This window comes from Strix uralensis, chromosome 10 (genome assembly GCF_047716275.1).
Source record: "Strix uralensis isolate ZFMK-TIS-50842 chromosome 10, bStrUra1, whole genome shotgun sequence".
Taxonomy (NCBI): Eukaryota; Metazoa; Chordata; class Aves; order Strigiformes; family Strigidae; genus Strix; species Strix uralensis.
Genome location: NC_133981.1, coordinates 16,769,389 through 16,794,635, shown reverse-complemented (window position 1 = coordinate 16,794,635; position 25,247 = coordinate 16,769,389). Strand labels below are relative to the sequence as shown.

Below are 25,247 nucleotides of genomic sequence, written 5' to 3'. Positions count from 1 at the left end.
TTGGCCAGACTTCAGTTCTTGTGTGCACGTGTCTGCAGTACAACTGACTGTGCCTGTGAAGTACACATGCATCTTGTTTGTACATACAGACTTCGGCATGCACAATTCAGCAAACTGGTAATGCATTCATCTAATATGCATATTAAAAGTTGGTGCATGTCCAGAGTGATCAATAAGGGCCCTTAAGTTTTGCATACTGAGACTTTGGAGGTATTATCGTCTCAGGTACAGTCAGTTGTCATGCAATGTCATAGCCTGACTTGAGACATGCTCTAAGTGCAACCCATAGTAGTATATGTTATATCAGTCTGTCACTTCTATGTGCTTGTTCTTTCTAGGAGCCATTCGTTATATCACTTCCTTAGAAGTTCTGTTCAAATACTTGAAACAAAGTAGTATAAATGATGGGGAAAGGCTTATCTGGGGAGTTTGACCAAGGCTATGTTGCAGATCAATGGATTCAGCTAAACTAAGGAAGGCAAGTTTAGATTAGATGCTTTATAAGAGATCTCTTCCTGTTACAAACCACCGTTAGTCTCCTGAGGAGCTGACAAGGAAGATTACAGATGAACATCGGAGCAAATGTTCACAAAAAGTTTAGAAATTAGATTTGTGGAGTCAATTAAAAACCTTTTTTACTGCTGAGACTGAATCTGTAGACTGGTGAGATTTTCTTGTGAGCTATGGAGTTCCTGCTATTTTGTGGTGGGAACTGGGGGGACTCGGACCTTTGAAGAGATGTCAGTATTTGGCAGAGCAGGCTCTTTAATGTACTAAGATACTTCCTGCAACAGACTGGTCTCCCAACCAAGATATTTTAAAGCAATTATTATAATTATTTTTGCTTTGATACATTTAAAGAAAAAATGCTGGCAGAATACATCCCTGGTGCATTTTTACTGAAGTTAAAGCCTGTCATACTTCCTCACATGCATACAGCCCATTTCAGACTATAAAGAGAGGAGCTTATTTTGAATGGTAGAGGATTCATTTTGAGACAAACTTTGTCACAGAGGTAAAAATGAGTTTAAACAGTGTTGTACATGGATTGGATTTCCCCATCCTTTTCATTGATGTGAAAGCAAGTCACAAAAAGAAGTGAATTAAATTTCAATTAACAAAAACTGTCACATTACAGGTAATGATACTATTAGAAATACTATCATTACTGAGATACATTGGGAAATATTGACAAAATGAAGACACAAGAAGACTCTGTTTTAATCAAATGTTAATGTATGGTGTTACAGTATATGACAATCGATTAGAGAATTTCTTCACAATCAGAGAAAAAGCTTGCTTAACAGGAGGTGTTCATATGTTAAAAAAACTCACAAAACAAAATGAAAAACCAAACTCAAGTCTATCATAAAACTTCATTAGAGAGATAAAATATGGAGGAAAAAAATGGCATAAAACGAAAAAAAAATCCATACTTTCTAACAAAGTTGTGTTAAAACGTGTCTGGGCACATTAGATTTTCCATATTTAGTCAAGTCACAACTGTACAGAGTAACCCAGATCCTGAGATGTGTTAAGCACCTGTCTGTCCCAGCAAGGGCAAGTGGAATGACGGGAACTTAATGCCCATCGGGATGTGGGCCCCAAGAGTGGAGGGAACTTTGATGCTTAAAACACATCAGCCCTGATGCTTAAAAACCACCAGCCCTCCTTTATGTGTGGCAGTAGCCAGCTAGTAACTGTGTTGCAAATAATTATCTCAAGATACTGAAAAAAATCAAGACGTTAGACAACACAGCAGAAAGGGAAATAGCTAACTTCATGCCAGATAACTCTAGGGGAAAAAAATACATGAAAACAAAAGCAATGTTTTTGAATAGAAAACTATTCCTAGTTTTCTGGCAAGCGTTACTCATCAAGAGATCAGTCTTGCACAACTAAACGATTCAATGGGACGCATAGAACAGGCACATACATTCTTAACATGCTATGAACCAGGTGATTTCGATATCCTCCTAAAGTACCTGCCTTTGAACTTTGAAAACTTTGAAATTTGGATTTTATTCACAACAGTGACTCTAAAAATGCTAGGGTTTACTGTTTGTGTATCTTTTGAATTGTACTAAATTAACTGATGGAAGTTATTTTCATTTCTGTCATCATTGCAGAGCTGATACAACACAATACAATAATGTGTGAAAGCGACATCTTGTTTCATATTTACTATCATCATCACTTATCTAGAAGGTGGCTAAGGACCACATCTTCACTTAAACAAGAGCCTCATAGAAAATATGTGAAATTGTAACCTCTGTGGGATTTCCTCAGAGTCTAGAATCTGTCTTATTGGATGATAATAAGATAGCAGAAGATACAGCCTAACATGAGCATCTGGGACAAATAAAATTCAAACTGGAAGGTGCTCAGGTATTAGAGTGAGGGCATGACACCGGTAAAAAAGTGTGCATGGCAAAGCAGGCTGCAAAGATGTCAAAAGTCCTTATGCAGTCAGAACAGTGCCATGTTGATACACTGACTAAGCAAATTTGGTTCAGCGGTGAAAACAAAAATGTTGTAAGCAGGACTGATTTGTGGGTTGTTTTTTTAATAGAGTTACTTTTATGAACATAATTGTATGTAAGCCATAGTAACTTTTATTTTAATCCATTTATTCCAAGTAACTAAAGCCAGTCTTTCAGCTTCTATGCATATACAAACATGGTTATGGTTTTGTTAGACACCTACGTGGGCTTACTTAGAAGTACATGAGACTTGGTAAAGTATTGTATTTTCTTCTTTATTAAAGATGAGTTCATTTAACTGACTGAGTCTAAACTGCTTGCTAAAACATTGCTTTTAAGCTAGTTACAGGTTCCATTGTTGTAAGCTGAAAGCATAGTACCTATTTTTTCCCCCCAAATCAGATGTGAGTATACAGGCTCTTGATAAATGTGCTGACTTGGGAGAGATCTGTCTGGTCTGTTCATTTAGATGATGAGGTAACCGTGGGGAAGTTCTATGCCACCTTCCTGATACAGGACTACTTTAGGAAATTCAAGAAACGCAAAGAACAAGGACTGGTGGGGAAATATCCTGCGAAGAATACCACGATTGCTCTGCAGGTGATTTTGTTTTTACATTTTTAACTAACCATTTTGTGAGCTTACTTGAAATAGCAGGTAGATGAATATTGATGATTGTGCAGTGCTGCAAGGATTTTATTTATCTGGGACACTTCTGGCCCTTATTCGTCAGAAAAGTAAAACATAATCCTGCTATTCTGTCTTTAACAAGGTAAGTACAAAAAGTTACTCTCTGTGGATTATTCAAACAGTAGCAATGGTTATACAATTTCTTAGCAAGTCTAGTTGATACATCACAATCTAAAGTTGCTGATGTAAAATCAGATAAATGAAGTTCTGAGCTATCATTTCTGTTCTTTGTTTTGCTTTAACTGTTAAATTTCTTGTGTTCCTACAATGCCATAAGCCAGTTCTCAGATAAATTCCTAATATGTGTTACCTCACAGAAAAGAACTTTTTATACGGTATCATTTTTCTTCTTAATTCTCACTGTTCTTTTTCTTCTCCACTTATGATTGCTCGTGAAATACCTTCCTATTAGTATTTTTTAATGTTTACAAAGTCTGAATTTCACATTCATCAATTTCTGTTATAGGAAGTAATATTAGCATACTACATTAACGTCATATACCTCTGTCTGTCTCTTAAAACAAGCTATCAAATGGAAACCAGGACAACAGATTTGGCCATCTGTCTCTCAACAGGCCTGCAGCAAGCAGTCCATAGAGTATATGTCATCTAAAAAGTATATTCTGAAAACTTTTGTCCAGTGATACCCTTTGTATCATGAACTTTGAAAAAGGCAAATGGAAGGCTGTCCTCAAATAATTCCAGACATCATACACTGCACTATTTTTATTGGATTGGGACTTTCTGAATTTCAGTTAATGATGAGTAGATTCCTATAAACTACAAAGATGTTTGATGTTTCTGATAACTTTCTATTCTGATGCCAAAATTTAGGAACATCTTGTGAAAATCCCTTTCTAAAAGGGGAGAAATGTGTTAACCTGATTCAGATACTGTTTTCTTTGTTAAAAATCCTGCTGGTTTGTACTTTGATCTAGTAGAATGATCTTTGCTGTCTTAAGTGGGTAATTTGTTTCATTCCTATTTCCTGAGAACGTCTCTGCTGGCAGCTCTGACACACATTCTGTTCCAAGCCACTATAAGCATAAGAGATGCAACAGGCAGCATAAGATTCATCCCAGTTCTTGCTATTGATGTGTGAGCACATGGCTTGCCAGGCCAGTATGAACTATATTTGCATCTCATGAGAGAAGAGAAAATTATGGGGAATGGAAGAGATAAAAAGAAAGACTGGAAACAGTTGAGAAGGAAGTGAAAGACATCGGATTTTTAGTAAGGACTAGGAAGGAGTTGTCTTCACTGCAGAAGCATTTGAGCATAAGGAGCTCAAAGGTACTTTTACGCCACAGTATTAACAGTTTTCCACTTGTGTTTCCGAAGTTCACACATAACAATATAGAAACAAACACTGCATTTCCAAATGTGAATGTGCTTTGTTGTTTATTATCAGATCGCGCTTCCTGTTCAATAACAGAGGGAAAGATGAAACGGGAAGAAATTAGCTCTTCCTCTGTCTTTAGACAAGTATTTTTCAATTCAAAACAATTTTTAAAATGACCATGGATCTCTGCTAGGAATCTACAAAGGCTTGTGGGATTTGAGGCTTGGCACTTATATTTTTGCTGATTAAAACAGTGCTCCTGTGGTAGTAAAATGAGGCAGGCTGATAGATAGGAAGGTTCTCCCTCTATCTCTCTCTCTCGTTATCTTGTTCTCTCTCTCTCTGTCTCTTTCTTTCTCCTCATTTTCTTCTGTTCTACTTTTGTCTTTCTAACAAATCAGTAGTAACTCAACTTGATTTACCAAATAAAAGTGGAAATACCATTTCACAGAAACTTGAAACCTATGGTTGGGAAAAAGCCCAGTCTTATGGGTTTTCAGTACAGCATATAAAAGAATAATATAATTCAATATAAAAGATAATATAATTCAATACTACAGCTACAGCAACTCAAATTCAAATTCAGAATGCCATGGTTTTTAGAATAATTAATTATATGAGGATACAGCTTTAAAACAGACCTCAGTATCTTTCTAAAAGAGATGTTCTATTTCAACAAGGAATTGATTTCTTCTGATCAATGTCCCCGAGAACAGTCCTGTGGGATGTATTATAGGGAAGTTAGTATAAATAATCACAGAGGATCCTTTTGGCCTTATAATGTATAAAAATCTGACGTCTCTCCATTTTCAGCCTCTTCATTCCAGACTTGCTTTGTCCAAAGCTTAAATGCTTAGAAAACTCTAATGTTTTCAAAAATCTATCTTCTTAACAACCATTTTTTGCAGCATAATTTACAGGTGTACCATCAAAATTGTTTTTCAACTACAGAAATTTTGTTGAATGATCTGTGAAAGGCTTGTAACTATGAAGATGTTGCTTCAGTTCTTGCAGATCTAATAGCTATTTTTCCATTTATCCTCTCAGATACTCTAAGTAAACTAATGTTTGCAGATCTCTCTGGTAAACAATATACTAAGAAAAGCAGAAACATGCAGTATCACTGTCTGTCATCCAATTTCTTAGGGAAATTGTGATGACTGTTATGTCAGTATACGCCATACTTCTATTGTAAATACTGAAGGAACTTCATATAGCAATCACAGTGGATTTATATCTTTATTACCCAGTTCATCCAGATGAGTTTACTGTGTGTTTATATATCCCTGTGTAAACTAATCCTACAAACTGCACATACAGTATTGCAGCACCTAACTACTTATGAAGATATGGGTGGAACAGATTGTGAACAAAAAAAAGTACTAAATTAGTCAGCCTTCTCTCCTCTCTGGAGGGGAGAAATATCCTCAACTCCACCTGAGTTCCTGACATTGAAATCTGCCAATAAATACGGGACCTTTATTTTTATTCTTGGCTATGTTTACCTTCTCTTTTCATTGTTTTGAGAACTTTCTTTCTGAAATTAGAAACTTCCTGTAACCGGGGCAGGCATGTGTCTTCAGCAGCAGCTTTTCTTTAGTTTCTCTAAACTAGTTAAGATTTCACAGTATCTGTTAGTCATGATAATACCACTGCAAACCACTTCTGCTTTCTGGACTGCTAAAATGGATCAAATCAGCAGAAGCTGGGCTAAGCCTGTCTAGTTTTTCAAGCTCTGTCATTCAGAACCTTCCTATATAGGAATTGTTTGCTATAAGCTTTAAATAAGATGAGGAAAATACTTCTATCAGGCTGCAATAAGGAAAGACTCTCCAGCCATCCAATTCTTCTATTTGTAAAGAGCAAGACCAACTGTATTTTCATATTCTTATCAACATCTCACCCTGTTGCAGACCAGCTGTCATGTTGCAAAATCCATAAGCAAACCAGCAGATAAAAAGCAGTATCACCTGTTCCAGTTTGTGTCAAAAGCCGTATGAGCAATAAATGCTCTTGTACTTTTGCTGACATCTGTAACTTTCTCTTGGGGTAGTTGGAATTACCTGCAGAATTAGTTAATTAGTTAAGAACATGCTTCCTATGGATCTGATAAACCTTGCAATTGCTGCATTGTCTAGTCTGGCCTTCCTTATCTCCTTTCTCCTCCAAGAAAGGGAGAAAATGTGCTATCAAGCTTTACAATCCATTCTTAACTGTTGTACGAAGCAAGAGGTGAGCTACAGTTTTATAAATCTGCTGATTCCTATAGTTGGCCATGTCATTCCTTCCCTGGCTTCAGGGAGTAAACATCCACTGTGAAAAAGAAGGTGTACGTTCCTTGTGACGAAATCCATTCTGTGTTTTAATTCTCAGGACAACTGTTGAGACAAGAAATTAATGGATACCATTTTCCCTGTTTCATGAGAATGTAACAATTTTTTTAACATAGATCACTCCTCTTTACCTTCCTTTAATCCTCATGTTCTCAGTGGTATTTTGTTGGGAGTTTGGTGGGGTTTTTTGTTTTTTTATGATAGTCTTGTTTAGTGCTTTTGAAGATACTGAAGGGAAAACCATTTAACTGTCAAATGGGTTAAGGCACTGCTTCTTCCAAGAGAGTTATACCTACCTTTTCTTTTTTTTTTTTTCACTAGTTGTTTAATTATGTTCTAGGATATTAAGATGAATACCTTGCTTTTAGCTAAAACTGCTTAGAACATTTACTTCTCATGCTGCTGTTTCCAATGGAATGACTTATGTTAACTTAGGCAGAAAAATGATGTGCAATAATTTAAGAGCTTTGACATGCAAGATAAAAAGTTTTGTAGAACTGCAAAGCAAAATCTTCACGATATTACAACTAGAATTCAAGGTCATAAAAAGAAATGTTTTCAACAAGAAAAGCACTTAGAAAAAAATCTAGTATAAAAAATAGGAGTCATCTACACCATCTTTAGTTAGTTGAAGACAATTGTGTAACACAGGACAAAATTCTGCGAGCTCAGGAAGGTCCAGTGAGGTTTTTGGTGGCCTACATTAGTCATGTTAGTAAGTCCTGTTTCAACAAGTGTGGGACTAAATCTTCTCACGGAACCCACATTATTTAGCTAAAGATTTGATCTGTGGCCCCAGGAAGGCAGACTGACTAAGGAACATGTCTAAGAATACTGTTCTGATGTTATCTTTAGAACAACACTAAAATAATTTGATTTCAAGGTTAAGTAAAAAGATACACTGATTTTTGTTACATCGAGAACTTTTGGCAGTGGATGTAATAGCTAAAATCAATGGCACCTTAATTTTACCCTTCTCCCAAATGTGTTTTCTATCATTTGCAATTCACTAGATAAAAGCATTCTATGTGTGCAGTTACATTACCATCAAAATGTTTTTCCAGAACTTTACAGCCATATTACTACAGCAAAATTTACCTTTATCAAGCCTCTTATCCCACTTGAACCAGTTATTAGTGTATATTTGTCAATAAAATACTCTTAAATTTCAAGAAACTTCAACCATCCTTTGACTTTTGAAGAATGCAAGGCATGTACTTTTTTCTTACTTTTAAAAGAATGTTGCTATATATAATCACATAGTTATTGAAAAGCAGTTTTAAGTTAGGGGAGGTTCAGTGGCTTGAGGAAATAATTAATAGGTTCTTAGGTTTTCTGAATTAACTGTTTTACTTAACCCTGCTTTTTTACATACATACCCCTTGCATCCTTAATTACTTCTAGTTAAAGTTACAATGCTAACACTCTCAAATTTATTTCAGATAATGTTTGAAAAATTAGAACTAGTGGAAAATGTTTTCTGTTGCTTTAGAAATTCTTCTTTACCATATTGCTCTATAAAACAAAAGTAGTAGTAACTTGTAGTATGTGTCAACTACCGAGCCCTGATGGTATTTATGTGTCTGACATCAGTGATAAAAATGTGCAAAACCAGCAACTCACACTAAGAGAATCCTCTTAGCTGCTGCTTCTCTGACGTCAAAGATGTCAAGAAATGCAAAATATCAAGAAAAAACAAGAAAACAAGGTGCGTTTTTTTCCCCCTCCAAGGTTCTGAGAGTTACACAGGTAACAGGGAGTTACCCTGCCTTTCTGCCAACAAAATCCAAGCAGTTCTTTAAAGGAGTTGCACTTGTTTCTGCTTTCACTTTGAAATGAGCTGCACTTTTCATGCAGTGCTGTTAAAACTGCTGCCTCTGTCCTTTTCAAACTATTAAGAGGATGTTATAGTTGATCAGTGATAAGTGTTTAACAAGACTGAATACATTTGAAATTGATCTTGAATTCTCTAATAGGAAAACTAACAGCTTTAAAAACACCTGTTGTAAAGATTGGGTTTTTTCTTCCCCTTCCATTTCTCTTCAGCTTACTTGAATTTCTCTCTCTGCAAGGTAATGATAATTGGTCCTTAATGCGATAAAATACTTCTTAGAAATGCCTCTTCCACTGTGCAGGTGGCTCTTTCACAGTGTAACAGTAGTGTAACAAGCTAAACCAGAGAAAGAAAAGGAAAACTGATGTGGGTGGGCCAGCAGTGACTTCTGTAGGAGATTTTATTCAACCATGTCCAGCATTTGATCAGACTTTTCCAGGCACTATAGTGTGAGAAGTGGCTGTGTCTGCCTCCCAGGGGACAGCGTAAATGCTGTAAAATCAACAGCTTCTGAATTAGCACTAGAAAAAGTACAGAATACTTCTTTTTGTCATTAAGACTTTAGGAGTTCTAACATATGAAGCTGAAAATCACATCATTTGCCTGAATTTCATTTGGTTGTATGAGACCAAAATTTGTGTACTGTGTCAAGAGAGTGTCGCTGGCAGCCCGCTCACCATTTTGAGGCCAGAACCTTGACCCAACTGGAATAAAGAAAACAGCTGCTTCTGATACTGGGTTTGAGAAATTTTTGGGGAGAGAAGTAACGATAAAACTTTGGGCTGAGTCAGCAGATTAGAATGGAGCTCCCTGTGAAACAAGATTTGCTTTCTGAATGCCAGAGCATGCAGCAGAAAGGAGTTACCCTTCTTATTCTACAATATTGCAGTCAGGGTGATTTTTATTCTTCGTAGCTCAGTTTTTCCTCAAGGATGCAGCATTTGCTGTTAGCCTAGCACAGGCTGCTGTTTGGGTACATGTAGTCAGAGAAGAGGAAGCACTCTAGAAAGCGAAGTGGGTCTCAGAAGATTATCTGCTCAGGCTAGTCAGTAAAGTCTTTTTATTGTGAAGTTTCAAATTTCTCCTCACTCAGAAAGGGACATTTCAAATTATAACCAACAGCAGTTTGTCTAAACTTGCATATTGTCACTGAAAACCTCTTCAGAAATTAAATAACAATACCCCTTGGAACTACAGCAGTCTGTCTTCTGCAGACCCAGGGGTTTTCACTTCTTGTGAAGGGAAGAAAAGCAGGTGGTTCTGAAATGATAGGTGGCCAGTTCATGTTAGCTATCTACTGTCATTTTTGTGGTGTTATACATGCTCCTAGGACATGAGAAAAAAAAAAAAATCCTTAGGGCTCTCAGTGACTTTCTAATGCTATTGACTGATATTTATGCAGTGAGAACAAGTATATTTTCTGTGTAAGATCAGAACAAAATTGTAGTTGTAGCAGTAGTTTAGGAGATGTCTTTTTGTAGTGATGGAAATTTGTATTGAGCCAAACAGTAGTCACATTGCCAGTAAAATAAATGCTAAGTGAAGCATGAACAAGTTTAATTACTTTCATCTAATACTTAGAGTGAATTAATTAATTCTACACTATTTTTCCTAGGGAAAATACTGTAAACTATGTGATGTTTGCATCTATATTTGACATTTATTTACACGTAACTCTCTTTGTTAATACACACAACTAAAAGGACATTTCCCATCACATCACAAGTACACAAAATTTATTGAGCTGAACTTGATTTTAGGAACATGTTTCAAATTAAACTAATCATGCTTTTTTCTCTGCAAATTTTATAGGTAATATCAACTCTGTAGTAAACAGTAAAATAAAAAGGGAAAAAAAATTTTAGTAGGCATCAGCTGAGGGGTTAATATGTTGCTCAAGTTCAATTTAATTGTGCTCCCATGTTCATGTGGTGTTCATAGAAGGGCTTAGCTTGAAGGGAGCCTGGGTTTGATGGAAAGCACAGAGCTTTTGTGTAGTTGTAGAGCAGTGCACTCAGCTCCAGCATTAGAAGACGGGCTCTGCAAAGATGAGTAACACGGGGGAATCAAGGCTCGACTACTATGTTTCTTACGTTCACTGCTATAGCGTAGGTCTATTCAGCTATTTTTTCTGCATGCTTGTTTTCTTATTTCAGTAGTCCTTGCATGGTATTCTGTTCATACGAACCTCAGTTTATTCTTATGTTAAAGTGTCAGTGTAGCTTTGAGGTTTTTTGTTCGTTTTTGTTTTCACTATGAAATAAGCAGGTAGTAAAAACATGTTCATCATCTACAAATGTAATGGTTTATATGAACGTTTTTAGAGTCATAGGCTTTCAGTATTCTGCAGCTCTGAAGACCTAAGTATTTAGAAATCATGTTTATGCTTTATTTCAGATCTAGTGTGTTTATATAGCAATATGCATAAATATACATCATTCTTCTAAAATCTGTGAAGCAAAGCTTACAAATGTCTCTTCCATTTCCTGGTATCACTGTAAGATGCCTCAAAAGAGGAAGCATTGTGTATTTTACGTGACTAGAAATAGTGTAGGTGATCGTGATTCTTACTGTTTAAATAAGTGTATTGTGCTTGCACTTCTTAAACTAAGCTTAAATTGCATCTATATGTAGGTTGCACCATACCTCAAAATGGATGTGGGCTGAGTTTAGATATAGGGAAAATTATCTTTTTGTAGTTCCAGTAATTATAAGCATTTAACTGTTTTTCTAAAAGTAATGACTCTCAAGTCTTGCATGATACACAGATTTCTTAATATAAGACATACATCTAAAATGATGTTACTGTTCTATGCATAATATGGACATAGAAAATGGATTTAAAATTTATTTGGCATTTGTTAAAAGTAGACTTTAAAAATGTTAACTGTTTAATTTTTAATGTTTATCTTAACTTTTAAATGTTTTGATGTTTTGGTGTGAGGTGCTTTTCAAGCATCTTTAAGCTTATCTCTCTCTGAATGATCAATTCAGAAATACAGTTATTAGTCGTATGACTTTTTTTCTCACTGAAGGACTCCTACAGTTCTATTATTTCAGCATTTGAAGGCACATGTGTGTGATCTCAATGCTGGGTCAGACAGGGGCATCATTAATTGTCTCTTGGGATGCTATTTAGGACCCAGCACTGGTTTCTTAGGGCTTCCTGCCATCTTGAAAACATTGCAGGTGCTATTATGCCTCATAAAGCACAGCTGCACAGAATTATCATGTTAATCTGAAGTCATCTTGTGCATTTACAGGAAAGCCTATTTAAAGACATGCTTGGGTTTTTATGTAATTATGTTGTTCAGCGCACTGTGTGTCACTGGTTTGCTAACTAACCATTGGACTGATGCATCTCATCTTTGTCATGCCTACAAGGAAAAATTAAGCAAGGAGGGCATCAAAAACTAAATTTTGGAGAGAAAGGATCTGAATAAGAAATAACTTCTTTTTGCAAACTTCTAGTGAAATCTCTGGAATAGAATTAGAGGCAATCAAACTCGGTAGCATTAATGTCTTTTCTTCCTCTACTTCAAAGAAACAATAATAAAATAGAAAAACCTGAGCAGAAGCAACAGATGTCCTCTTGCACAACAGCATGAATAATTCAATGGTGCAGTTTTGATCAATGTTAGCCCTACAGAACTGGTGCCTAAACATGTCCCTTGCATGTTTTATCTGTTCCATTACAGGCCGTTTAATCTTCCAGTGTCTTTGATGAAAACAAAATTTACTAAAAGGTATAGGGTAAATGCACATAAAGATTAACACCCAAGTGAGAAAAAAAAATATTTTTTTTTCCAAGTTACAGATACATTAGGCAAAACCATTTTTGTATAACAAGTAATAATACTCTGTTGGAAAGTTAGAGATGAACGGAACTGAACAGTTTTGTGTTCTGCAATATTCTGGGATTACTAACACATTTTGTTAGAAATGTGAGCCACTGGCCTGATTTTACAGCTTTGTGAACCAGGCAGGTTTCCAGTCTGGTGAGCTGAGATGGGTATTAGATGTATGTATGATGGCAGAACTGGCCTCCTGCTTCTTGAAATGATGTGATGGTCGTCCAAAAATAGGAAATAAATAAATATTTATTATTCACATTTACACTTCTTCAGGGAAGATCTTTGAAGTTGGTTTTTACTACTGAAATGGCATAAAATAATCATGAAACTTCCTTTAAGGAAAGGTGAGAATTCTCTCAGGACATGAGAAAATCTTCAAGAATTAGGAATCTGTCATAAAAAATAAGGATATAAGGGAGATTAGAGAGTGTGTGACAGTTCCAGCAATCTTTACCAACCAACTGAAATATTATGAAGGTTCTTATATCAGTCTTTGGTGTCTCCTGGATGTTCTGATTCAGGAAAGTAAAGAGGAATTAGCTGTGATTTTCTTTCCTCTGCAGCTCTGATAAGCCATGCTCAAAGACTGTGAGGAAGCAATTTCTGTGTAACACTCAAATTTGACTTTAAAAAAAAAAAAATCATTATAGCATGATGCTTCAGGAATGTGGCTAGTCTTGAATCATTATATATAACAACAACAAAAGGTCTTATAAATTTCTGCTTAGGGAAGTAATTTCCCCCGAAGAACTTAAGCAGTCATAGTGAAAAAGAAACGAGCACACCTCTGGGAAATGTAGACACGTCACCATCCAGGTGCTCTTTTTGTAAAGTCTTATCTAATCAGGTTTTTTTCTAAGAGAAGAAATTATCTCACATTTAAATGTAGCCGTTTTTGGAACCTCTCAAATGGAGGATAAGATATACTCCCATTGCTCTTTTGTGCATTACAATGTCTCTAGGCTTCTTGCTGGGTAGACTAAAATGGGCAATGTTATATGGGGACATGTGTATCAGAAGGACCCTTCTTCCCTGTAAATAGTGGAGAGATGTGGGGAAGGTTGGTTTGATTTTGGTGTGTGTTCTTTTATTTAAGAGATCTTTGATTTGGTTCTGAAGTGCTTGAAGGTAAAGTCAAATGTTTTATCAGTCCATGCTACTTCTATGATCTTCTCAGAAGACATTAAATGTGGTTCAGAGAAGGGAATTTCCTACTGACAGATAAGTATCAATTCCTGCATTTTTATATCAGCCCACTTCAATGTCAGTTGACTGATCTAATTCTCCTATCAGTAAGAGCTCAACATGAGAATTTGTCTCACTCTGCAGTGCTCTTCTGGGGTAAGAATTGTTCTTAGATTACTTAGAATACTTTTAGATTACACCAGGTAAAATGAGGCAGTACATGGCAGTAGTAATTTTAATGATAGAGTTCACAAAATTATTTTAGGTAGTTCTGTTAGAGCAAAATAAACCGAGGAATATTTTAATTCTGCGAGCTGATGTTGCTTGTAGAACCTGTGGCTTCAGTACTGGCTGTGAGTGAATAAAGCTGATTGGTTTAGTTTAATATATACTTTTATATATGGTGATCCAGGTTTTAGTCTTCAGCTGTTGACTGTGTCATTGCAAGAGGTCTGTTACATGAAAATGAGTATTACTGAAGAGAGATGAGATGATAAAAGCTGCCTGCTTTCTCTTGAGTAAAGGAGTAATTCACCAAGAAGTAAACCAGAAGGCAGTTGGAAATAAAATTAAATCACTATTGAATATGTTGCTGCCAAACACATGGCTTTTCTCAGCTTTTAGGCATATATTTGTGGGACTTTGTCACAGTTTGGCAGACAGTAATATAAGCTAGTACTTTTTTGCCAGGGTTACAATTTATAATACTGCTGTCTGAGCACTGTGTTCACAGAAAGTCTTAGCTTGAAGGGAGCCCGGTTTGACCGAAAGCACAGAGCTTTTGTGTAGTTGTAGAGCAGTGCACTCGGCTTCAGTGTTAGAAGACGGGCTCTGCGAAGATGAATAACATGGGGGAATCAAGACTTGGCTACTGTGTCTCTTATGTTCACTGCTATAGCGTAGGTCTATTCAGCTATTTTTTCTGCATGCTTATTTTCTTATTTCAGTAGTCCTTGCATGGTATTCTGTTCATACGAACCTCAGTTTATTCTTATGTTGAAGTGTCAGTGTAGCTTTGAGGTTTTTTGTTCTTTCTGGTTTTCTTTGCTATAAAATAAGCAGGTAGTGAGCATGAAATGCAAGTGACTACTCTTGCTAATGACTGAATAACCAAAATATAATAGTAATCCTCTGCTAAATACATGGAAGCCTTTGGTCATCTACTTCGAAATCTGTACCTTAAAGTGTTAATTTTTCTTCCCTTTAGCACCATACAAAATGATGACATTAACAACCTTGTGAAGGTCTTGACTATGCGATTAGCATAAGAAGTGGGAGAAAGCATAATGTATTCAGAAAAAGTATATTGTACATTAACTCACTAGTAAACGATTTTTAGAGCCTTGTTCAATTATAGCGTAACTCTCAAAGTTCATCCCTGAAGAAGGAAATGTAATTGCCAAATATATGTAGCTAATGTGATTAGTCAAGGGCTGATTTCAGGAATGAAATGCTGGTATGAGTGAAACCTGAAGAGGAGCCTATAGTAAATCTCCACTGTTAGATACAAAGCTTTTTGGTTCATTCCTTTCCAGGTTCTGATTGCCCACACTGCATACATGCCATTTTGCTCCCCAGCAAACCTGCTATTTCCGTTTTGAGCTGAAACTTGGCTGCAATGCTGTGCTGTACTCCAGGGAACGTGTGTGCTAGGCAGCGTGAATGGGACCAGGCTGCATTTGGTGCCCTCCAAGGTCCTTCAGCTCCATTTGGAGCTCTGAAACACACAAAATTCTCTACACATCTTCATGCCACCCCAGGGCAAGTAACATGCAATGTCAGTGTCATGCCATAGATGTACAGCTCAGATGGGCTGGGACAGCCCTCACATCTGCATCAAAAAATGCAGAAAAATAATAAATCAGGCTTTTAGATCATAATCAAGAATTGAGCCAAGTGCTGTGCATGATTTTTAGTAGTATAAGTATAATGTTAGTGTAGAGCTAAACAAACAGATCTTTGATTTCTTCTGAACCTGAGGAGATAAAAAAAAGAGTTGGAAAAAACAAGACTGCATTTTTTGCTTCAGACCATGACAGCCAGAGTTAAAACAGGAAAAATATCTCCTTTTTGAAGTAAGGCCTACACAAAAGCACTGAATTCTTGGCTCTGAGTATGATGTCTGTTTCCTCTCTAATGTGCAGGTCTGTCCTTGGCAGTTTCAGCATTATCCCTTTTCCTAAAGGTTGCTTGTGGTAGCAGGCTTGAGAGCAATATGAACTGATATATGCTGAGTCCATGCTACTGTAGCTACATCATTTTCTGTCCTAAACTAAAGCTTTAAATCAAATATCTGCATATCACAGGGCAGTGCAGATGAGCTGGAATTATTTCACGGCTTTCTTTTCCATCTGAGCTCTGCTAAAACTGCTCTTGCTGTAGCAAAGATCTCCTTGTGTTTCTTTTGTGGACACAGGCTGCAAACATGTTTTTAACAGTAAATATACATCTAATTGAAACACATTTTATTATAGTTCTTGCTGCTTACTTATGCTTTATTATAAGATGAATTTTATTTCCGTAGGGTTCCATAAACATCAGTGCTCTTTTAGTCAGAATCTACACTGTGATAATAAAGACATGATCACCTCAACTGGGTTGTACTGGAATATAAGCCTTTTATTAATAAAGACACATATAGTAGGATGCATCCTCTATGGATGCCAGGGTACAAAAACTTTAACTGTCCTTTAAAATAAATCTACACGCCTGTAATTAAAGAACGAAAAAGAATTTGCATTCCTAATGTATTATGATATTGTCATTGATTTAGGCAGGACTAAGGACACTTCATGATATTGGCCCTGAAATACGCCGAGCTATATCCTGTGACTTGCAAGATGATGAACCAGAGGAAAACAATCCAGAGGAGGAGGAAGATGTTTATAAAGTAATGTCAGAACACAGCTACGTGAATTGTTTTGTCATATAGTATGAGATTAAAGAATGAGCTTATCCCTGTATATGGAAGAACAATAATAATTTTAAATCCCCTCAAATCAGCATAATATAAGTATGTTATAAATAAGTATATGTTACGTATAGATTTATAAAAATGGTATTACCAGGACACTTGCATCTCATCATAAATTTAGGAAGCAATTCCTACAGGGTTATTCTCTTGCCCCTAATTCTTTCTCATTAATTCTTATTTTTTTCTTAAGCAAATCCTAAGAAAAGGCACAAAGCTTGCCATCCCAAATTTTGATAGTGGTAAGGTTTAAACTGGAAGTGTCTTAACTTCTGCAGTGGTAGATAGGAAGAAGAGAAATTCTATGCAGCCAAACCACAACAGACGAAGAGCTGCATATTTTAAAACAAATGCCTGGAGTTACACAGAAGTCAATATACATGCCATTTCTAATTTCCTGTGAGGGATGTCAATAAGAATCAATCAGAAAAAAAAAAATAGTTATCCTCTTTTACACTGTAGATATTCAGTCTAATGGTGAGCATGTAAAGTTGGTGTTACAATCAGGAGTGATCTGCAAACCATTTGTCAGCCAGCAAGAAAACTTAATTTTTCACAAGCATTTCCGAAGAAGCAGATGTAAAAGCGTGCTTCTGCAGTAATTACATCAGAAGCCCCAGAGCTTGCTGTTGTCCTTTGCGCAAGAGGAGGATGCAGCACTGGAGACAGTAGATGGATTTCTCTGCCAACCATCATTACGTCCTGTCTTCCCTAGATTGAGCTTCAAGACAGACTGCTGTCATCCAAGACCCACACCTGGCTAGACAGGGAGGCTACATAATCTGGGTCAGGTGTCAAAGAGAGCTGCATGTCATAGTCGTAACTTAACACTTCATTCTCTCTTTCACCGTCCATTACACTCTCAGGGCTGATAAAGAGTTACTGCTCTTGTACCTCTGCAAGTAGAAAGAATGGAAGCACTGAAGCTTAATGATACTTGAGATATGCTTGCAAGCTGTTGCATGGCACTCCATCCTGTCCGAGTAACGCCTGTTGCAAACCCATGCTCTGGGATAACAGGAGAGAATTCCACCAAAGTGTTCTCAAAAATTAAGCAGACACGTCCCTTTCTGAGGAAGTTGGTGCATGTTCATGTATGGGAATCTAGGTTTCTCCTGCATAATAAAATGTGGAGAAAGCTAGATGTCACATTTAGTTGTACAGAAAAAGAATAATGATCACAGCATAAGATTGATTTGACTCTGAAATACAAATATTGTCATCACAATGACATCTCTATCACTTCAGGAGATCCCATCTGAAGCATCATAAAATTAGAAAGAAAAATCACAGATTATTTGAATTGCTGCTTTTCTATGCATGTAGGAGAGAAAAGTAAGTTATCGCTGTCAAAAAGACGTTCTGTTAAGGTATCTGATGTAATTTTTTCTTTCTCTTCCCCTAAAACAGAGGAACGGTGCCCTCTTTGGCAACCACATAAACCATATTAGCAGTGACAGACGAGATTCGTTTCAACAGATCAATACCACACACCGTCCCTTACACGTTCAGCGGCCTTCAATTCCATCTGCAAGTGATACTGAGAAAACTATATATCCTCAGACAGGAAATTCTATATACCACAATCATCTTAATCACAACTCAGTAGGAAAGCAAGTTCCAAACTCAACAAATGCCAATCTCAATAATGCCAACGTGTCCAAAGTTGCTCATGGAAAACACGCAAATTTTGGAAATCATGAGCATAGATCTGAAAACGGTTACCATTCATACTCCAGAACTGATCATGAGAAGCGTAGAAGGCCAAGCAGTAGGAGGTAACTTTACAAATATGTATTTGCCTTTAACCAAATTTATATATTATAAATACACTATAAGAAGAGTTATGCTGCATGAAACTAATTTGTGTATTTAGCTTCATTTCTGTTTCCTACTGATGTATGATACATATTTAAAATATAGCTCTGACATGTGAGAAATGTATATAATTTTAATAAGGTTTGAAAGCCGTACTTTTCTTTAAGGTGAAATTATTAGTTACAGACATTGTAATCACCAGTGAATTTCTCTAAACTACCTGATTTTAAAATGTCTTTCTCCTTATTTTCATGGCTTACCTGGATAGAACTCGCTACTATGAAACATATATTAGGTGAGTTGATATTGTTCTGACATAATTGAAGAGGACAAAGTAGGTTTTATTCTTCTTCTTTTTTCCCCTCCTTTTCCCCCCTTCGCTGCTTTTCCCCCCTCCCTCCTTTTTCTTTCTTCAGTACAATTTTCAAAATTAACTGTATGACAATGCATATGCTGAATAACTTAAGTGACAATTTCTAAGTCAAATTTTCCACTGCCTGTTCTAAAAGGATAAACTTTTGTGGTAAATTTCAAAACTATTCAAGTCCTTTTAAAAGTCCACGCAGGTTTGTGCAGTTTTCAACACCCAAAAGATCTCATTTGATGGTAGCCCTTGTTTAAAATTGACTTGCAAAGGTTGGAAAAAATACTGGCTTTAGCTTTGCTAAATATTCATGTGTACAGTTCCAATTATAGGGAGCCCAAAATCTTTTCTGGTCTTATGTCTGAATATTTTCTAAGACAACTTTTAAAAATAGGATATATTGTGTTATTTGAAGTGCATTGCTTAATGTACGCTCAGTGCTAGCTTTTAATGTCTAGATTTGCACATCCATTTCTGATTTTTCTTGGAATACCTCAGTGCGTGCTCCTTAATATTTTAGCCATTTGGCAAACTTCAGACATTTGAGAGAGGCTGTCTTTCTTCAAAGAACTCTGAATTTATATTTTGTAAAAATGTCTTAAATGTATTTGTTTTCACTGAGCATCCCCATATTAATTATTTCCCTATTTGTAGCATAAGGAGATAAAGGAATGTCATCTTTAAGAAACAGATAAAATAGTCACGTTCTGAACTGCAGTTCTATGCAATTTACTGTAACACCACATTCTGACAAGAGAGTTGTTAATGCTTGTCTTTTTTTTTTTTCTTGGAAGCACATTAAAAGAACTGTGTATAAAATATACAATATATAATTTATATAAATATAAAATACTAAATAATGTAAGTATTTGCTATTTACAGATCAGACTCTGGTGATGGGCGTCGACCTACTATTTGCCGTGAAGAACGTGAAGTTCAAGACTATTGCAATGATGATCATTATTTGGGAGAGCAGGAATATTTTAGTGGAGAAGAATATTATGAGGAAGACAGTATGTTGTCAGGAAGCAGGTGAGGATATTTGTTAAACTGGGAAAAATATTTCAACAAATTAGGTACATATCTCTAAAATCTTCATTAAGCACACTTAAACTGAAAATTCTCTAATGGAGTTAGTACTCCACAGGTGCTGACAAGCGAAATGATGAATAGGAATAGTGTGTGTTCCAAAGGTCTTTTGTATGTGGCATCATGTGCAGACTCCAGCAAAACTTCTGTACCAAATTCAAAGGAAAGCACAAAGTTCCTCTGAACCGAGTATAAAGTAGCGCACAACCAAAGAAGCGTTTCACTTATAAAATTTTATGTACAATGGAAGACGTATCAAGCTCAGATAGAGGAACTCTTAGAAATGGTTTTCTTCTTTTAATTTAACTTAAAAAGAAAGGTGAAGCTGGTGAACTGTGGACTAAGATCATAAGGCAGTACTAGCTGGACCAATAAAGAATTGGACGACTTCCTTTTGAAAATTCTCATTATACCTCTTTATTAATAATGCTCCTCCTGCCACCATTTGTTATCTCTTTAGTACAAACACTTAACACTGTCATAATTGTCCTGCCCTTTATATGTTTGGAACAGAGTTCTTTAAGTTTAATTCGTAAGCTTTATGGAAATGCCATCAATTGAATTTTAGTCAACAACTAGCATTTCTTAGAAATTTGTATTACTGCATAATGTCCAAATTTGTATTAATTGAAGGTTCCGTACTGTAATTGCAGAGTTCTAGCTTTGTAACCTGTTTCTTCTCAGTTTTCAAACTAATTTCTGTTTTCTCCAGCCAAAACTTGGAATAGTATCTTAGTTAATTATAGTATCTCTGTTCAAGGGTTTTTCCAAGGCCTAGTAGTGGGTTTTAGCAACTCTTGCCTGATCCTGTGTATTTAAATCCTGTGATCCTTGTATTCAATATCTTAAGTTCAGACTTAAGAAGAAAAGACCTTGGTTTAATTTTGGTAATGTAAGCTTTTCTCTACAACTTTATTTCACAGTTTCTTCAGAAATGGACTGGGGTGGATTTTTCTAACTTTAGAACAGTGGCTCCCAAGTTAGTTTGGCTTTGAGCATTCCCACATTCATTTGATTTGAGCGCTGTGCCGTTGGCTTCAGCAACAGTGCGGGGCCTCACTTTGCATTGGGACCACTCCTGTACATAAATAATAGGTTTCCAGTTATTCAGGCAGTGCTTGGGTGCTACTTTGGGAGAAAGTCCTGATTTTCCTGATTTAGTCTTTAAAATGTGAGATTGTTTCAGTGTTTTCTGAGTATCAATCTGCCATGGAACAGAACCTATATTTGGTAATATTGAAAGGCTTCCTATTTAAAAAAAAAATTAAATGCACCTTTTTCCCAAATACCTCATGATTTTTTAAATTCTATAATACTCACTTTCTCATTATGACATAGAAAGAGGTATGCGTTTACAAGATCTTGGGTAGATTGTGTTAATCTTCCTTACAATAGCTATGTTTCCCTTCTACTGAATAAATCCAATAACTTCTCAAAAATATCCTCCACTTCTGCCAATAAATTTTTATTATGAAGTCCATCTCAGAAGCAGAGGAATTTATTGTCATTGTATCTTAGATCTGTAAATGTATATGCTCAAGTGCTAGACATGCTTAATTCTCCTCCTCCTACTCTACTGTCTTTCTTTGACATCTGAATTCTGGCAAAATTGGCACCCTAATCTGCATCTTGTTGGTTTGCATAGAAGCAGTCAGATAACACCCTTCCGAGACTTGATTTTCGACAAGAGAAGTACCCAGAATGTAAAAGACTTAATTTTGTTCTCTGAGTTTCTGTGCTCCATGTATTTCCCAGAGTTCACAAGACATCATGGCAGCAGAACAGAGTATTTTTATTTTTTTTTAAAGCAATGTAGAATGAGGTCCTACATTTTAGCCTGTACTGGTAAGAATAACTATATAAATATAATCTAAAAAAAATTTCACCTGAGAACTTACTGTGTAACTATAGTAGTACGAAAGTGTATGCTCGTTATCTCAAAATCAGTTTGCATACAGAAACTGGATTTTAAAATTGAGTAGTGTACTTATATAATGTAATGTTTGGTTACCTTGCTGGAGAAAGAGTAGATTTGAAAATCTTTTAGAAGAAATCTAATAGATCAGTTTACAGAAACTGACTGAAATTAATATTTTCTTTATTGTATTTTAAATGCAGGCATATATATGATTACCACTGTAGATATCACTGCCATGACTCAGATTTTGAGAGACCAAAAGGTTACCATCACCCACATGGTTTTTTTGAGGAAGATGATTCACAGATCTGTTATGATGCAAAAAGATCTCCTAGGAGACGGCTGCTACCTCCAACACCAACACGTAAGAACAATTTGTTTGCAAATCTAGAATTATTTTAATGCATTCAGACATGTTCCAGTTCAAAAAGGCCTCTTTTTAATTTGGATTTCAAACATGACTTTTCTTGATTATTGTTGCTAGTGGATTATTGTGTATGGCAGAAATACCCATCCGTCCTGAGAGACTGCTCAGAGAACCTATGGATCCTACCTTACAAGTCAGTCTTTCTAGTATCTCTTGCCTCACTCATCCCGTAACATAAAAATAACAAATTTAATTGCCAGTTTTAACTTAATCTGATAAATGAAGAAAGAGTAAGGCAGAATGCAGCAGTGGTTTGCTTTGAAATGTTGACCAGAGGGTTTCAGTCCGTGAGCCCTTTATTCACAAATAGAGACGTGCAGTGTTGCCCTGAGTCGGTGCCATTGTCTCACACCTGCGGACACTTCCCCTGTCTTTTAACAGTCCTGCTGTTTAATGACATTGTAATCAGTGGCATTTCCATCTACTGTTTTAGTAAATACTAGAGGCAGGACAATTTTCAGGGAAGAGGGAACTGAGTGAGCTTAATGGTGCTTTGGTTTTGGGTTTGGGTTTTTTTCCTTACCTTTGCAGCGCCTTTAACTTTTTAATGTGAGTTTCTCAAGTCCCTGTGGAAAACAAAAATGTTCCTGAGCTAAGCATCTTATTTCAGATTCACACTAGTACTTTGTTGTGCCATCTCAGGAGCAATGACTAATATTCTGTGTTTCTTCTGAGGGAGAAAATGTTTCAATTTATAGATTGAATTCGTGTTGTCAACTGATTTTTTTTACCTGTTTAATTTTCATTTATTCTCTGCCTTAGACCTTTACCTTGGTTTCTCCTTATCTCAAGCACAGTATTGCTTTATCTGCATTTCTAAAAGTTCTCATGCTTCTTATCTTGTAATTTGTTTTGGTATGTTCCAGGCCATACTGCAGAGATTAGCAGTGCTAATCCTCTAGTGAAACTAGGCACCGACTCAAAACTCTTGGATTTTGATCTTTGACCTCTGACACTTCACAGAGAGGAAACACTTGGGGTTGTGAAGTGCAAAATAAACCTCTTTCTGAGGCTTTTTCTTGGTGCACAAGAAACACTTGGCTCCATGCAACCCCACAGTTGTCCCTAAGAGTGCTCTTATACATAGTGTGGACAGCACAGCCAGGTCTGTGGTGTGCAGCTTTGGATGATGCCATCTAACCAGTGCCATCCAGACAGAACACCACAGGATCATTTCTAGAAGAGTCTCCACGTTTTGTCTGCTCTAAGGTGGAGTGGCTTTCTAGCAAAGCCAGAGTTGTCTTTCCTTCTGATGATGCTAGCAGCCAGCATCACGGTATATTCATCTGTGGAAGTATGACTGCAAGGACCCTGTGGGTGGGAAAATGGGTTTCAGTCCTTTCCTGGCTCAGACACCCTAAAGCAAGTGCAGGTATAGATTTAAAAAATAAAAGTGTTTCAGAGGCAAGTGTAGTGGGATCATTATACAATGGCTGAGGTACAGTCTCTGACTGTTTAAAGCAACAGAAAGCTGTAGTAAAGGGCAGCAGCAAAATATATAATTACATAATAAAGAAAACATTCTTCAGCAATACCGTCAGTGCTGGATCCTCATTTTTGGCACTCTGTTCCTTACAACAAGACCAGTAATGCTGTCTGCTATTTGGCTTTCTGACCTTAAGGGGCACAGATGGAAAAAGCAGAGTGAGTCTTGCACTACAGAGAGTAAATAACTCAACTCAGATGAATGATAGAGAAATGTACAGAAAGCTGCTAGATCACTTCCAGTAGCAGAAGGAAAAGACATCGGACAAAGGGGAGACTGTGAAAGGAGACTCCTGTACAGCTTTCTGCAAGCTTTTCTGATAGCTGTGGAATTTTAAGCCCAAAAAATAGATGGATGCTTGTCTAGCCATTCCATACATTGCAGGAGAACAACCTTATAAAAATCCTCTGGGGTCTTCCCATGGAAGTGTTACAAGGCAAAGGTTGAAGGCTTCCTGTGACTGCAGCCTTTGGGATTCATTTGACTTCTCTGATAACGTTGTGATGACACTATTAAGCAGACATTGCTTTAGAGGAAACTTACACTTTCTATCTCACTTACAAGAAACTAGATAAATGTCCTAGATAATAGGGCATTTGATATCCTAGGGTAAGAGGACCTAGTTCTGATCTGAGTTGCGTAAGGTTAATGTCAGAAGTCCTTTGACTTACACCAATACAATGTCGCAAGAGCACAGTCAGGCCTCCTGTCATAACCATTTGTTTAATGTTCAGGAACACAGCTGAGAAATTTTGGAGACTTGGTATCTCAGCAGATTTTAAAAGAAGCTCAAACCTATTATTTGTAACTACTGTATGGGCTGTTTGGCCTGGGGAGGAAGTCTTGATGTTCTCACGTGAAGAAACAAAAAAGAAAAAGAACCTGCAACATTGCACTGAACAGCTGCTGCTAGCATCAGGATTCAGTCCAAGTTAATGTAACAGAGTGCCTTGGCTGAGTACTGTAGTTAGTAAGTTGAGCTTTGTGTCAAGCTTCCTCAAGGTTTTTATACCAAACTCATCACCACAGTATTTGAGCAACTTCCAGAAGTGTACTGAGACATGATTAAGATATTCTTTCAGACTTGTTCCTGGGGAGAAGCAGGTGCAAAGAAGTGCCTTGTTTTGGATGAGAGGACTTTTTGGTTTGCTTTTTATTCATTTTGGTATTGTGACATCCAGCATTTTTTAGGAGCAAGGAGCAAGGCTTACATTCCTGTATTTGGATTTATCACAGAGAAAATGGAAAGAGACACAAAGTTTGCCTTAAGTGGACTGAATCACCTCCTGGAGGTGCCTAGTTTGGTGCAATGACTCTTTAAGGAACCTCGATGGTTAATATCCAGCATTAAGTGCCTGGTGATAACTATGAGGAATATTAAGTCTATGGCACTTAACTCCAATTCTATTCATGAAATTCTTGGTTTCAGTAAGTTTCAAGAGAGCACAATTTT

General features: G+C 36.6%; 1 protein-coding gene across 6 annotated transcripts in view; it reads left to right on the top strand.

Annotated features, from left to right (window-relative positions):
- Positions 1-25,247, top strand: part of CACNA1D (calcium voltage-gated channel subunit alpha1 D) — a 198,837-nt gene that overhangs the window by 168,388 nt on the left and 5,202 nt on the right. For all 6 annotated transcript variants that reach the window (XM_074879365.1, XM_074879369.1, XM_074879370.1 and 3 more), the window contains 6 exons: positions 2,953-3,083; positions 16,495-16,611; positions 18,103-18,470; positions 18,779-18,805; positions 19,757-19,906; positions 22,082-22,245. In XM_074879365.1, the coding sequence (XP_074735466.1) occupies positions 2,953-3,083; positions 16,495-16,611; positions 18,103-18,470; positions 18,779-18,805; positions 19,757-19,906; positions 22,082-22,245 (957 nt within the window). The remainder of the gene's footprint in view (positions 1-2,952; positions 3,084-16,494; positions 16,612-18,102; positions 18,471-18,778; positions 18,806-19,756; positions 19,907-22,081; positions 22,246-25,247) is intronic.